This window comes from Podarcis liolepis (genome assembly GCF_965112155.1).
Source record: "Podarcis liolepis genome assembly, chromosome: 15".
Lineage (NCBI taxonomy): Eukaryota > Metazoa > Chordata > Lepidosauria > Squamata > Lacertidae > Podarcis > Podarcis liolepis.
Window position 1 is genome coordinate 44,477,241 of NC_139566.1, and position 15,561 is coordinate 44,492,801.

General features: G+C 48.3%; 1 protein-coding gene across 1 annotated transcript in view; it reads left to right on the forward strand.

The window, feature by feature from the left end:
- Positions 1–7,005: 7,005 nt before the first annotated feature.
- The window catches only part of AACS (acetoacetyl-CoA synthetase), a 56,557-nt gene continuing 48,001 nt past the window's right edge, over positions 7,006–15,561 (forward strand). The window contains exons 1-2 of the mRNA XM_083476692.1: positions 7,006–7,262; positions 14,592–14,695. Of these exons, the coding sequence (XP_083332818.1) occupies positions 7,145–7,262; positions 14,592–14,695 (222 nt within the window). The 5' untranslated portion in view covers positions 7,006–7,144. The remainder of the gene's footprint in view (positions 7,263–14,591; positions 14,696–15,561) is intronic.

The following is a 15,561-nucleotide window of genomic DNA, read 5'->3' on the forward strand; positions in this document are numbered from 1 at the left end:
CAGGAAAAGAAATTTAGCCACTGACAAGGTTGTTTTCCCAGAAGACTTATTTAGCAGATATGCTGTCTGCTTTCCTCTTTGTCGGGAACTGAGCTGGGGTAAGTATGGAGTTACCCTCAAAGATCAGTACTGCGTCCTCTGAGGTCTTGAGCTGGAAGCTGCTGCCTAGCAGGCCTCGTGATAGCACTGGCCCTGCATATTTACTTCCATGGGCCTTAGAATTTCAGCCTAACATGCCGTCCTGTCCACGCCTATTCAGAAGTAACCCAAATACTCTCAGGTAAATGAGCACAGGATCTTATTGATATGCTGCAGTCCTGGGAACATAGGAAGCTGCCTCATACAGAGTCAGATTCTTGGTCCACCTAGCTGAGTATTGTCAACACTGAAAGGCAGTGTTTAGAATAGTAGAGTTGTAGAGTTGGAAGGGACCCAGATTTTTGAAATTTGCTGCTAAAATCTGCTGCATGGGACGTGCCACCTCTGTTTAGGGTCCTGATCACAGGCAACTGTTTTGCCATTCTATCCCCTATCAGCATCTCCCAATGTGGGGTAGAATAGTAATGCGTAACCATGCACACATGCTCTTGGCTGCACATACACTGACAAAGCTACTTTCAGGAGGTTAAAAGCTATGCTTGATCATCTGTTAATGTCCTGCTGCTTTGGTCAGGGAAGGATTTTATACTTCGCACTTCAAGTGCAACAGATACATGTGAGATACAGATTTATTATTTATTCAATTTATATCCTGGCCTTCCAAAGGAGCCCAGGGCAGCCACAACAAGCAATAAAATAATAAAAGCATCTTTAAAACTATTCCAAAGCAGATGCAGGTAGCATTGTATATTTTAAAATATTATATACTAAAATAGTATATATCAAAATATGCCCTCTCAAGATGATAAAAAATATAAACTAGATTACTGACAATTTCCTGCATTTTAATAGTACTCCAGCAATTGAAAGGTAGGAAATTGTCAACAGTACAGTAGTAGTAGCTATGTTTTTACCATTCAGGAGATGTTCACTTTGAGATGTGCTGCAGCCAACCTTTCTGCAATTCTACAAAGTCTGCACCAGGCTATATGTAGTAAAGCCCTGCTTGGGTGTACAGAAAGTAATGGCTTCAATATATTTTATGGGCAGCAATTTGTAAAAAGAATTAAACAGACAGATGCAGAGTTGTTCCTCAGCAGTCAAACGTATGTGGAAAGGGTTCCTTGGAAGGCTTAACATGTTTTGATTAGTGCCAAAGAGACACAGGTTCAAATCCCATATGAAGCTCATTGGGTGACCCTGAACCAGTCACCAGAGGAGGTTGGGGGTGCACCATGTGTACTGTATTGAGTTCACTGGAGGAAAGATAGGATCTAAAAATAAAACAAAATTCTGTTCAGTTTCATATTTAATAAAATAATTGCCTGTAGAAATCTGCTCGCTCCCTTTTGGTGCTGTGGTGTTGTAGGTGGCAGACACTCTCCTAAGTCCCCGGGAAAGGAATTGCAGCATCGGCTTCCTGTCCTGATAGGGGGTGTGGGCCCCCACCACTTATCTGGTCCTGGGATCAGAAAATGGGGTGCAGGCTCAGACACGGGCTGGGCCAGGAGGCGGAGTCGACGGAGCAGCTCCCTGGCCATTTAAACAGCCCACACCTGGGGAACCTGCTTTTCCTTCGCGAGGGTCTCCCCCCCCCCTTGGTTCAAGGTACTGGTCAAGGACCTTGCTGTGGCTACAACTGTCGCCGTATTCTGGGTCAGGGGAGAAATTGGCCCACCAGGGAAATTGGCTCCAGCCTGGTGGTTTTGCCTACCTAATAGCACTCGTCACAACTGGGTTGGGCATTGGGGCAATCCTTGTCTTGGATGGAGGGGAGGTTGTAGCCTCTGCCTGCCCTTCCAAGCACTGGGATGCAGGGGCGCTGACTTATAAAAAATATTGGGGGGGCCCATACTGGCGGCAGGATGGCAGTGGTGCTTTTGCATGCAAGAACCGGCCTGCCCTCCCCAGGCTTCGCACCGGGAGGCGGCCACCCCCTCCTACCAACGTCACCTTAGCCGAACCCAGAAAAAAAGCCCCGCTCCGGCGGCGGGAACTCCCGTCCCCTCCATTCTCCCCTCACCCCGGTCCCTCGCCGGCGACGAATACGCCGTTCCTCGGCCCCGCGGCTCCATTCCTTTCTAAAGTCCCGCCGCTGGGGGTCTTCCTCTGACTGACCGACCTGCCCGCCCCTTCTCAGGAGCTCCCGGTCACTTTGGGAGGCGCGCGCCGGAGTCCCCTGCACGGTTTTTGGCAAGGGGCCTAATAATTTTCTTAAATTATTGGGGGGGCAGAGCCCCCCCAAACGAATTTTTGAGGGGGCTCGGGCCCCCTCAGGCCCCATGGAGTCGGTGCCTATGCTGGGGTGTCCCGTTAAAGGGATCCGGGGGACTTGCCATGTCCTCATGCCCAGCCGGGGACCAGGGCCAATGACACTCCCCCAGACAGTGGTCCCTGCAGGGGTCACCCTATTTGATATAAATCTTAGGAATCCCTGTCCAGATTGACCTATGCGTCACTTCCGGCAGACGGGCCTGAGGTGTTTAATTGCCCCATGCCCAAGCCAAATCTCTTTCATCTGTATTTAATAAAGTTGTGGCCTGTTTTGATTCAGACCAGTCTCAATGGTCTTTTAATTTTCTGGGCTTGGGGACTGGGGAGCACAATGCTTGGACCTGCAAGTAATTGGGTTAAATCCTGGAGGAGACATTGGGCAGATCCTCACTATGGGCGGATCCAATGGGCACACATGACTTTCCCCAAAGAATCCTGGGGACTCTATTTCCCCTCACAGAGCCATAATTTCTTGCATCCTCAACAAACTACAGTTCCCAGGAATTTTGGAGTGAGGGGGACTCATGTGGCTTTAAATGTCCATTGGATGTGCTTTAAAGCTATAGTGTGGATCAGCAAAGATTAGCAGTAAACATTTGTTTGGCCCCTTTGGATCGGGATTCTAAAAGAACCTTTAAAATGTTTGGCTATTGCTTTACCTTAAGGGAGCCTAGGTGATATCATTCCATTTTTTCAATTTGCCTGTATCCATTCAACATATCATTTTCTGTCTGATATTCTAGTGTTTTTATTTCTCTCTGTAAGTTGTGATGTGAGGGCTTGGACCTGAAGGCACTAATGAATGGAATGAATAAAGCCTAAGACTGCAATCGTATATACACTTCCCTGAGAGTAAGCCACATTTAATGGAACTTAGTTCTGAGTAGACATGTATAGGCAGTAAACTACCAAGGTTCTTATTATTTAGGACTTTCCCCCCTACCCTTCAACCAAGAAACTGAGGGCAGTGCGCGTGGTTCTCTGCCCTGACCTCCCATCTTATTCTCACCAAACCCCCCCCGCCCCCGTGAGTTAGGCTAGAATGAAATATACCGACAGTTCCAAGGCCACCATACAATGTTTTTTTAAGTGAGGCTTGTGGCAGAATGCGGATTAGAACTTGTGTTTCTCTTCCTTAGTCTAAAGCTTCAACCATTAGGTCATACTGTCTCTGTTCCTTTGCCAGGCACAACCTTGGTCATCCTGCTTTATGATAAAGTTTCTCTTTATTTGACTTCAGTTGGCTGTACTTGCAATCAGTAGCCACTGAACAGTGTTTGCTAATACCCTGTTGGCCCCCAATACAGTGGTACCTCAGGTTACAGACGCTTCAGGTTACAGACTCCGCTAACCCAGAATAGTACCTCGGATTAAGAACTTTGCTTCAGGATGAGAACAAAAATCATGCAGCAGAGACACAGCGGCAGCGGGAGGCCCCATTAGCTAAAGTGGTACCTCGGGTTAAGAACTGTTTCAGGTTTAGAACGGATCTCCAGAATGAAATAAGTTCTTAACCCGAGGTACCACTGTACTCCTTTCACATCCATCCACCTGTGTGACTTGTGTTGAAATAAAAGTCTATTGCTTCCCTCTGTCTTCAGTGGGTTGTGTGTGTTTTGTAGCAATCAGTGACTGCTGCCAAAGTGATTGCAAACACCTCCCTGAGTGCTCAGCCTTGCCTTTTCACATCCGCCTATGTGGGAACCAAAATACATGCGCTTACCATCCTCTGCCCGACCATCAAGCTTGCCTCTCTGATTGGTCACACCTCCTTTCAGCTTTCCAGCTCATTGGTCTTCGCGGGGTGAGTTTCTTCAACATCTCAGGCAATTGGCCAGGTCTTGTGTCAGCGTCTGCCTTGCTCCCTAGATGTTGCATGCTGCTGGCGCTGGGCTGATGTGGAACCAGTCAAGCGTCAGCCAATGGCTGCTTAATCTGACTGTGGTGTGCTGAAACAGGGGATTAATCTGCCCTCCCACCAAATGACTGAACTGTTTGTTAAGAGAACTGTGCTAAAAGGATCACAGTCAGCAGTGCTTCAAACACACAAGCCATAAAATAACAAGATAAAGCAAATTTAATAACAAAATTAACCAGATGATCATTTTGATCATGGCATGTGCAAGAAAAAGCCTGACCTGTCAAACAGCAGGTAAATATATTGGCCACATTCTTAGATGAGGTTGTTACCTAGTCAGAAGTTTATTGGGCCAACCAGAAATATATCCTCTTGGCCAAATGTCAGAATTGGAGCAAGGGGGGTATTTGAGACAACCACTTTGCTCTTATGCATGTGTTTTCTGCCATGCTGCACATCTGTGTACTAAGGCATCACATGCGGGGTGTGACATGAAGGATGGCTGCCAACCATGGTAGGAGAAACTACACATTAAAATCCAGCTAGGTCACATGAAAAGCTTCCAGAGTTCTTAGCTGCAGTTTCACTCCATATCCCTTGTAATTATTGACTAACATTTCATCTATAGTCTAGGTGCCACTACCATAGAGCATTGCTGCCTAGAGAGGAAGAGCAGTTTTACTATTATTCTACAGCAAACAGGAGCAGAATGGAAGAGAGTTGTCAAATTATTCTGGAAACCTCATTCCCTGCCTTTACATTCATTACCCTCCCCACTTAAACCACTTAGATGTGTATGAAAAGATACATATTTGTGGTGTAGGAATGATACCCTGTGAATGCTCAGAGGCTGGGTCTCCAGGTCTTGGTTTTAACATAAAATTTCATGGCTTTAGCATCTTCCTCAGGTTCTTCAGGGGAAGGAATTAAATCTTATAGAAAGGAGCCAAAAGTTGGCGTAAGCTATTTTGTCACAGTGGTACCTCTGGTTACATACGCTTCAGGTTACATATGCTTCAGGTTACAGACTCTGCTAACCCAGAAATAGTGGTTCAGGTTAAGAACTTTGCTTCAGGATGAGAACAGAAATTGTGCTCTGACGGCACGGCGGCAGCAGGAGGCCCCATAGGCTAAAGTGGTGCTTCAGGTTAAGAACAGTTTCAGGTTTATGGACCTCCAGAATGAATTAAGTACTTAACCTGAGGTACCACTATAGCTGAGATTCCTGCATCACAGGGGGTTGGACTAGATGACCATTGGGGTCCCTTCCAACTCCGCAATTCTATGAGTCTATGATTCTCTCCCCATTTTCAAGTTTGAATCGCCCCATTTCTCAGCACACTTCACTTTGTCCTGTAGGGCCAAGTGAAAGTACAATAGATCAGCAAAAGGAAGAGGCCCAATATCTATTAAATTACCGGGGCCACCAGGCTCTGCTGCCTCTCTCAGTGTGCTCATCCGTGTGCTCATAATCTCACCTCCCTGTGGCCAAGGATTTGGGTTCCAGGAGATTGGGCAGCTGCAGAGATGCACTATTTCTTAATATTGCTTCACCTTTGCACTGGCTGCAACCCAGCCTGGAGCCTGAGGGTGCACCTGCGGGACAGCTGCGTCACTCCTGAAGTCACTCTTGCATCTGAAGAAACTGGGAGATGCATTTGCAAGGGAAAGGGGACACTCTGAGCTCTCTAAAGCTGCACTTACTTAGGAGTCATTTCCAGAGGGGTAAAAGTGCCATCGCTGCAGCATCAACGTCCTGAACATGTAGTATTTATTTAAAGTGTCCCCGGATTCATTGAAAAAAATCAAGTAACCTTAGTCTACTTTGAGCAGAACTAGCACTGAATCCACCCTCCTGCCTGGCCCACCACACCCTGTCCAGCTAAGCAGCAGTGACCCCGGTGTCAGGAGTCTGGCTCTGCCGCACCACCCAGGCTGCCACTGATCCCACAGAGCATATCTTCATAGGATTTTTAGAAATTCTGTTTCTGCTCCATCTTTCAAGGGTGGTCTCCCATCCAGGCGTTTCACTTCAGCAAGGTGGCTGCCTCCATCTGAGCCCTTTAAGCATCCCTTCAAAACTACAATCCCTATAATTATGTTGGGGGCAGAACCGTGATCAGTTAAACTGGTCCAAAGCCAGTGTAAGCATGGAGTGCAGAAGAAATGCCCTAAATCAGGCATAGGCAAACTCAGCCCTCCAGATGTTTTGGGGACTACAACTCCCACGATCTCTAGCTAACAGGACCAGTGGTCAGGGATGATGGGAATTGTGGTCCCCAAACACCTGGAGGGCAGAATTTGCCTATGCCTGCCATAAATAAAGCTCCCTTGCCTTTAATGACAACTTCCCCAACTTGGGGGGGGGGGTGCTGCTGCTTGTATTTACTGTCACTTTGGCTGTAGCTGTCTCTGATTAATAACAGAGCAGTTGAGGTAGGTGCAAGCTAAAAATTTTTGCATCTCTTTTTCTGTAGATGTGTCTGTATATGCACACATGACACATACAGAGAGGTACAGGAGATGCACAGGCATATGCATGTATATACACATTGCATTGCACAATTTATATACTTACAGTCACAGATCCGGTTTTATAAACGTACGTACATATAGATAGATTTACGCTAATCCCTTTGGCAGCTACTGCTGCTGTGAATGCACCGCTTTCTATACCCCGCCCTTATTTGCATTGAAAAATAGACCTAGTTCCGTGCATGCACTCTTTCCTCCTCCTCCTCCATCAGCAGCCCTGGCGGAAGCTTACCGGGGAAACGGGAGGTGAGCTGTCCCTGAAAAGCTGCTTGCAGGAGGCGGAGCCGCCCAGTCACTCGCCCAGCGAGGAAGCAGCGCGGATTCCAGCCGGTGCGTCGCAGCAGCAGCCCTTGCTCCTGAGCTAAGCGCGACCTCGCCATGTCTGGGGCGCCGGAGATCATGGAATCGCAGGTGATGTGGGAGCCGGACTCCAAGCGCAACACCAAGATGGACCAGTTCCGGGCGGCGGTAGCTGCTGCTTACGGGATTCCCCTGGGTGAGTCTCTGCTGCCCTCTTGGCGCCTGCCCGGGGCTGGGGCATCAGGCGGCGATGCAGCGAGGCTTGGCTCTCGGGGCTCCGCCGGAGGGACAGAAGGAAGCGTCCCGCAAATGAATCGCCGCGCCGGGGCGGGTTGCCGGGGCATCTGTCCTTCGTCGGGCGCCGGGTTGGCCACTGGGGCGAAATGGAGCCTCCGCGTTCAGGGGAAGTCTATCTCTGGGGGGCGGGCGGGCTGCTGCCTCGACGCCTCGCTTAGGGGTTTCCGTGAGCTGCTGGGCAGAGCAGTGCCCGCCAACCTGGTGCCCGCCCGAGGTCTTGGACTAGAACTCCCATCAGGCGGGCTGGGGCTGAGGGGAGGCGCAGCCCAAAAGCATCTGGGGCGCATCTCAAGGCTGGCCGGGGGGGGGCACTTGGTTATGGGGGCTCTTCCGTCCAGAGCTGTTTCTGCATTTGGCCTTGACAATTTCACTTTAATGGTGCTAACTTAGCTTCTCTGTTCCTAGCTCAGACCCATGCCCCTTTTAAAGAAACTGTTGTGAAGAATTAAAAATGGGGCTTATAATGCTCTGAGCATGTGCAGAGTATTTTCCCATTTCTGCTGAGCAACCGCCCCCTTGTACTTCAGTGCCTGAGTGAGGCCGGGCAACAGATTCTGAGAACCTGTCATTGTTGAGAACCCATCCCAAGCCCTTGACTTGCAGCGGTTCTCCTGTCTTGTTCAGTCACAAACGTGAACCCTGTACCTGTCTGCATTGGTTGGCTTCAATAAAGGGTGTAGTACAGGGAAGCTGGGCACTTGAAAATATTTATTTATTCAGGTATTCAGTCTCCGCCTCCAATTTTCTTTGGAACAATTTTCCCCAGAAAATTAAAAAAATAAGATTCACAGCGATAAATGTAGATGTGACAACCGTGTTACCAGGTAACTGAAAAGAGTGTTTCCTTGGGCAAACAGTTCTGTTCTGTTTTGCAGGTGATGGGCAACTTAACTGTAGCCACCAATGGCCTTGCCTGTACTGAAGGGACTCGTAATACATGGGCCAACATTTTCAGTATCTGATAACAGTGATATTTAATTTTAATTGTATTTATTAAATTTGTATTTCACTTGAAGATCTCAGGGTTGTTCATGGCATATAACATACAGAATAAGACCACAAAGTGCAAAATAAAAACCAGAACAGAACAAGCCAACGACACCCCCTGCTGTGGTGTAGCAGGACCATGTGAGCTTGTGGCCTCCCTCCCTGGCTCTTCCCCTGGCTTTTTTGCTGCCCTCTTGAGCTGAGCCAAGTTTGGCTGAATGTGCTGTCCTAACGGGAGCTGCTGGCTAAACGATCATCTCGCTCAACCTTGGCTGCAGCTTTGGGTCCTCTGTGAGAAAAGCAACCAACAAATATAAACGTGACATTAAAGTGGGGGGCGCAGTATTGAAGGTCATAGTACAGTTGCCAAAGATTCAACAATGATTTTGTCATCATGGTGGAGGGAAGGTCTAAGTCTCTTAAGCTTCAATGGGTGCACCTTTGCTCCGTTAACTTTCGTGGGGGAAGGTGGCTGATCTTGTCATGGCAGGGCAACACTCACACCCACCCATAGTGTTGGACAGGGATCTGGGAGACTTGGGTTCAAATCCCCACTCACTGGGTGATTTGGGCCAGTTCTGCCTCTTGGCCTAACCTACCTCACAGGTAGGTTGGGAGGATAAAATGGAAAGGAGGAGAGGTGTGTACACCACCTTGAGACCTTTGAAGGAAAGGTGGGATATACATAAAATAAATATTTAACTTTTTTTTTTTTAATTGGGCTATCATCTCCTGTCCTTTAGTCTTTTTTCTGTTTTCCTTGTCCCAAAGAAATAAATCGACTATGCAGTCCCAAAGCAGGGGATTAAAGGCATCTGTTTACCCTAATAAAGCCTTGTCTTACCTGTGAAGCTTAGAATGAGGTGGAAGAGTAGAGCGTGCTGAATTTTTCAACTTTCAGATTCCCAAAATGAGCAGTGCTAAAAAATTCTAACATGACTTGGGAATTCAATCTATATTTTGGTTAAATTGATATGATTTAGTTTTGCTTGGTAAATTAAATGTGTGTAAAATTCCATCAAAATCATTAAAAAGAATTGCCAAGTACTCATGTATAATATATTAATATTTTTATCTATATATTATACATATTTTATATTACCTGACACTTTCAGAAGGTAAAAATAATTTTTTTGGGTTTTCCGAGAGCAGTTTATATCCTTTTTAATCAGACATAGATATACCAAGCTAAATGTTGTCCAGACACAAACATAATAACAGATTTGAATTCTTCACATCCAAAAACATATTTTTAAGATTCCCTCGCTGAGGAAGTTTGCAAGTATTAAGTTTCTCCCCCTAAAATGACACACCCTTGTGGAAGAGTTCTCAGGTGATAGTGTGGGTTTTCACTTTGGGCTGCAGGGTGCATTTCTGAGGCTAACACCAAAATTCTGCATTACAAGTAGAAAATCAAGACATGGGGGAGTGGGTTGCAGTAAGACTTTCTCCCCAAGGAGTTACTTCTTTTTTTACATACTAGAATGTGGGAGACCAGTAAAAAAGGAAGGAGAAAGGACGTTCTCTGCTCAGAGTCTGAAGTGATCTAGTCCATTCTCCCACCTTATTTATAGACCTGAAATGGGGACAGTCACAGGAGCATAGGAAGCTGCCTGATATCAGTTTGGGTTATTGGTCCATTTAGCCAAGTACTGTCCACACGGACTGGCAGCAGTTCTGCAGGATTTCAGGGAGGAGTCCTTTGCAGGCGTTAACTTGAGGTGCCAGGGACTGAACCTGGGACCTTCTGCTTGCAAAGCAATTGTTCTGCCATGGAGCTACTGATGCTTCCAGTGAATATAGGAAGCAGTCAAAGTCTGCTACAAAGTCATACTATCAGTCCATTTAGTTCAGAATTGTCTCTACACTAAACAAACCTTTGATCCCCACCCTGCTCTCAGCTCTCACCTGTGGCTCCTAGAAGCTTGCCACAGTGCCCACACTCTGGGAAATGGCTTTGACTGGCCAGCTAATCCAGGTGTGAGTAGCTGATGGGTCTCAAACCTTCAGTGACTTAGGGACTTCCCCTGCATAAGAAGACAGGTTCTGGAGGATTGAGTGGACAAGACCAAGAGTGGGTCCAGTGGTCAAGAAGGCGGTTTCTGCACGTGCTGTAGAGGGAAATGTGGGGCAGATGGGGCTTGTCAACCTGGGAAGCTTAGCCCACCTAGGAGAAGGAAAGCTCTGATCCCAAACCTCTACTGTCTTGCGGGATATCTTCGGGAGTAGTATAGACTAGTGAGTAAACCCTACACAAATCTGGAGTGGAGTCCCTAAGGCGGTTGGATGGCATCTTGTATTCCAGCATCCAAGCTGGTGCCAAACGTCTTGCTCTGCTTTCCTTTGGACCACATCAGCCAGGCCGGGGGGGGGGGGGCTTGTCATCTAGGCAGCCCAGGACCTCCAGACACGCTGCCCATGCTTGTGCCCCGGGGAGGTCACCTGGGGGGTGCTGCTACTGCAGCAGTTTGACTTCATCCCTGGAGGTGCACTTCATTGTCTCTCCAGACAGACGGCCGCCAACTCGCAGTGGCTCTACACTGACCGGCAGGGCTTTCCAGGGCTTCAAGCAGAGGATATTGCTAGCCCTACCTCAAGATGCTGGGGATTGAATCTGAGGCCTTCTGCATGCAAAGCAGATGCTCTCTCACTGGGCTACAGCCCTTCCCTTCACAATCTAGCGGGAAGCCCTTTTAAAGTGAGCGGAATAGGCCAAGATCTTGCTCTTCTTCCAATGGGCTTTGCAGTGGATTCTGCCCTGGTCCAGATCTGTCCATATGCCACATTATGGCATTTGTATTACAGTCATACCTCGGGTTGAATATGCTTCATGTTGAGCGCGTTCAAGTTGCGCTCCGCGGAGTGCATTACTTCTGGGTTTTGCTGCTCACGCATGCGCAGGTGCTCAAAATGATGTCACGTGCATGCGCAGAAGCGGCGAAAAGCGGTGCAGGCGTGCAGACGTTCTGTCGCTAGTTACATTTGCTTCTGGATGCGAACGGGGCTCTGGAACAGATTCTGTTCGCATCCAGAGGTACCGCTGTATATCATATACTGCTTACTTGCCAAAGTGGCTTTTTAGAGGTTTACTGGTTTTAAAACCAATTATGAGAAAGATAAGCACAAATAATTAGAATACTCAATAAAGCAGTTCCACCAGAACATTAAAATAAACACCCACAATTAAAGTGTGCAATAGCACACTGCCATTAAAACAGTTCAACAGTAAAAACGGCAATTAAAACAGGAAGCTTGGGTCAGGAGAATGCTTGTCTAAATTGGTGTGTCTTCAAGAGCCAGTGCAATGTCTGTGGCACCCAAAACCTGCCATCTGAAGTGGAGGGCTGCTGTTTCTCTCTGCTTTTCCATTAAACCGTGGCCTTACAACTAAGTTAAAACTGTCATGTCATTTTCAGGCAGTGTGAGGACAGCTTGGTGGCCTCTGGGTGATGAGCTCATTTTAAGCTCCACTTCTCGAAACCCTGTTGCTTTTTCGACTCTGTAGCATCTTTCCTCTTCATTTCACTGAGTAAATTAGCATCTTCTGTTTGTGCTTCGTATTTAGCAGGCTGAAGGCCCACAAATGTGGAGGTTGGCTCTTTGGCCGACCTGGGGCATATCTCCCGGACCATCAGAGCCGAAGATTAATTGTCCTGCCCCCACCTGCCCGCAGTCCACCTTCTCTAGCTTTTTGCTCCCTAGGAAAGCAGCAAAAGGGTTGTTTGTTTGACCTCTGCCTTTTATAATGGCTAAGGACACACGGTCCTGCTTGATTTCCATAAGATCCTCAGGTGTCTTGACGGGAGAAGGCAATATTAGCCATTTCTCAGCAAGCAAATATGGGAGCTAATGACTTATTGAAGAAGAGAGAAAGAAGCAGGTGGCTTTCCCAGTTTAGCCAAGATTGGAATGGTGAAGTGGTGAAGTCTTGTAGTGGCCTGGCGTCTCCAGCTCTGGCTGGCTAAAAGCTCCTGTCTGAAACTCTGGAGAGTTACTGTAGAGACACCATGGACCTAGATCAGGGGTCTGCAACCTTTAAGACAAAAAGAGCTACTTGGACCCGTTTCCGAAGGGGAAAAAAACTGGGAGCCGCAAAACTCGTCATTATAAAACTAACTTTTTTGTCACTTTTTATTATTTCTTTGTTTGACCCCTCAGAATTACTCCTCCTCATAGAAATAAACATTAAATTAACAAGTTACCTTTTGTGTGTGTGTGTGTGTGTGTGTGTGTGTGTGTGTGTGTGTTCTTCACTCCCCTTCAAAACAGTGACTAGCGTACATGCCCCCTTTCAATGCATTGACCAGTGTACATGCCCATTACAATGTAGCGGGCGGGCGGGAAGGTGACGTCAGGACAGTGCGTGACTAACGCACGCACCGCCCCCATGCGACGTCACAGCCAGTACAGCGCCCGCCACAGTGGGGAGTGTCGGGGCGCACAATGCGCCTCCTCCCCTCGCTAGTATCCACCCAGGAGCCACGGCAAAGGTGTAAAAGAGCCACATGCGGCTCCGGAGCCGCGGGTTGCAGACCCCTGACCTAGATAAACCAGTGTTCTTACGTAGCATAAGGTAACTTCCTATGTGACTCCTTGCCCAAAGACAGTTAGCACCTCAGTCTGTGGCTTGGGCTAGGAGTTCTCTCATTGACTAATTGCCCAGTTATTGGGGGCTATCATAATGCGTTATACCGATTGGCCCTGAGTTGGGCAGGGAAAGGGCCTTCTCACTAACCACATGCATTTAAAACAGTATGAGCACTTGGGATTTGTGTAGGGTTTGTTCCTGAGCCTTTTCTTCACCCGAAGATGCCCCGCAAGGCAGCAGAGGTTTGGGATCAGAGCTCTTTCTCCTAGGTGGTTGATGAGCCCCATCTGCCCCACATTTCCCTCTACAGCACGTGCAGAAACCGCCTTCTTGACCATTGGACCCACTCTTGGTCTTGTCCACTCAATCCTCCAGAGCCTGTCTTCTTATGCAGGGGAAGTCCCTAAGTCACTGAGGGTTTGAGACCCATCAGCTACCCACACCTGGTTTAGCCGCCATTCAAAGCCATTTCCCAGGGTGTGGTGGCCACTGTGGCAAGCTTCTAGGAGCCACAGGTGAGAGCTGAGTGCAGGGTGGGGACCAGAGGTTTGCAGTGGCGTAGCATGGGTTGTCAGCACCCGGGGCAAGGCAAGTAATTTGCGCCCCCTAACCCGTGGATTTGCGCCCCCTAACCCTAACCCCCAGATGTTGCGCCCGGTGCGGCCGGCCCCCCCCTGCACCCCCCACGCTACGCCACTGGAGGTTTGTTCAGTGTAGAGACAATACTGAACTAAATGAACTAAACCAGGGTGGACAGCCTACCCCAGAAGGAGCATGGCATGCCCTCCACCAGGTAGTACAACTCCTCCCCTAACTCCTCCTACGTCCCAATAAGAAGTAAGATTCATATTTATATCCTGCTTGTCTGTAGGATAGCCAAAGCGGTTTATAAGAAGATAAGGCACGCACACATTATTTTTGTGTCCTATCCAAATGAAACAGAATAAAATTGGAAACAGCCCAATAACAACAAAATGGCAAAATCTGAAACAATTAACCTTAGGCAGCCAAATCTTAGGCTGCAGATCGCTTGCACGTTGTGTTATAGATCAGTGTTTCCCAAACTTTTTTGGGCAACGGCACACCTGTTTACTGAAAAAAATCTCGCGGCACACCACCATTAAAGCCCCGCCCCGTGACGTCAGCGCGCAGCGTCACGCCGGGAGGGACGCACGAAAGTGAAAGTTTTTCCCTCCCCCTTGCCGGGGAACCTCCAAGCTTTGGGGGTGGGAGGAGGCAGCAGAGCAAGGGACTGAGGGACGGCGGCAACTGAGGCGGCGGCGGCTGTTGTGGTGGTGGCGGCGATAGCGGGCGGAGGAGGGGGCGGCGGTGGGGCTTGAGGAGCCGTCGCCGGGAGTTGCTGCTGCTGTTGTTGCTGCTGCTGCCCGGACATGCCGGCCTCCTCCTCCTCCGCTGTCTCGCGCTCCTCCCTTTTGCACGCGCTGCCCCGCCGCTCGGCACCACCACCGCGGAGCCGCCCCCGGCTCGACGCGGATCCTCGCCGCCGCCGCCTCTCACCGCCCGACTCACCCGCCTCCCTCCCACGGCACACCAGCCAATGTCTCACGGCACAGTAGTGTGCCGCGGAACACCGGTTGGGAAACACTGTTATAGATTATCATTGAAATAAAGATGTCTATATTTATCCTACAGCCAACTACAATGAATTGTACCATTGGTCGGTGAATCACTATGCAGATTTCTGGGCAGAATTTTGGAAGTTTAGTGGGATTGTCTTCTCCCGCCTTTATGATGAGGTAAGCCATTAGGGATCTGATCCTCTTGCTTTATTTATTATTATTTGGAAAGATTTACAAGCCGCTCAGTCTAAAGGCTCTTGGAAGCAGTGCACATAATAAAATTGTAGCTAAAGCACAGCTAAAATACACCAAACAGACACACACACACACACACACACACACACACACGAGTAATGATTAAAGCACAGTTTTTAATTTCAAAGATTTTGCACTGCATCCAGCATTCTCTGCTAGTGCAAGTGTGAGTCGGAATGCTCCACGACAGAGAAATCCAGTGCAACAGTTGCACAACAGTAGAAACACATTGTGTGACAAAGTTAACCACAGCCTACTTGTACAACAGTGTTCCACAAGTGCAAAACATTTCACCAGTGGGACAAGTATTTTGCTAAGTGACTAAGAATTATTTCATGCCCCCATTTGCCCCACCGCTTTCCACTGGGGAAACCTGCAGTTTAGCGCTGAATTGGAGCAAAGGGCAATAGGCTTTTCCACGGAGTGTTCTGATCTAGTGCTAAAGACCAGGTGGGGCAAAGGCTTGGAGCTGTGCCTGCAAAGCAAAGCACAAGGGGAAAACTGTTGGTGGGAGTTGTAGTTCAGCAGCACCTGTGGGGCCGAAGGCTTCCCCCACCTGCCCCTGAGGTTAAAGAGACCAGCGGTGACAGGACAGTGTGGCATGCATGGATCAGTGGCAGAGAACAAGTTCTTCGTGCAGTCTTTTACGTATATAAAACATTTCATGGCTGCCTTTCAGAGCAACCACCCTCCAGGTGCTTTGCATCAAAATACATGTTTCAATAATATACTATAGGCTTAAAAACAGTAGTTAAAAAACTGGGTCTTTTATCAGTTTTTGATGGATC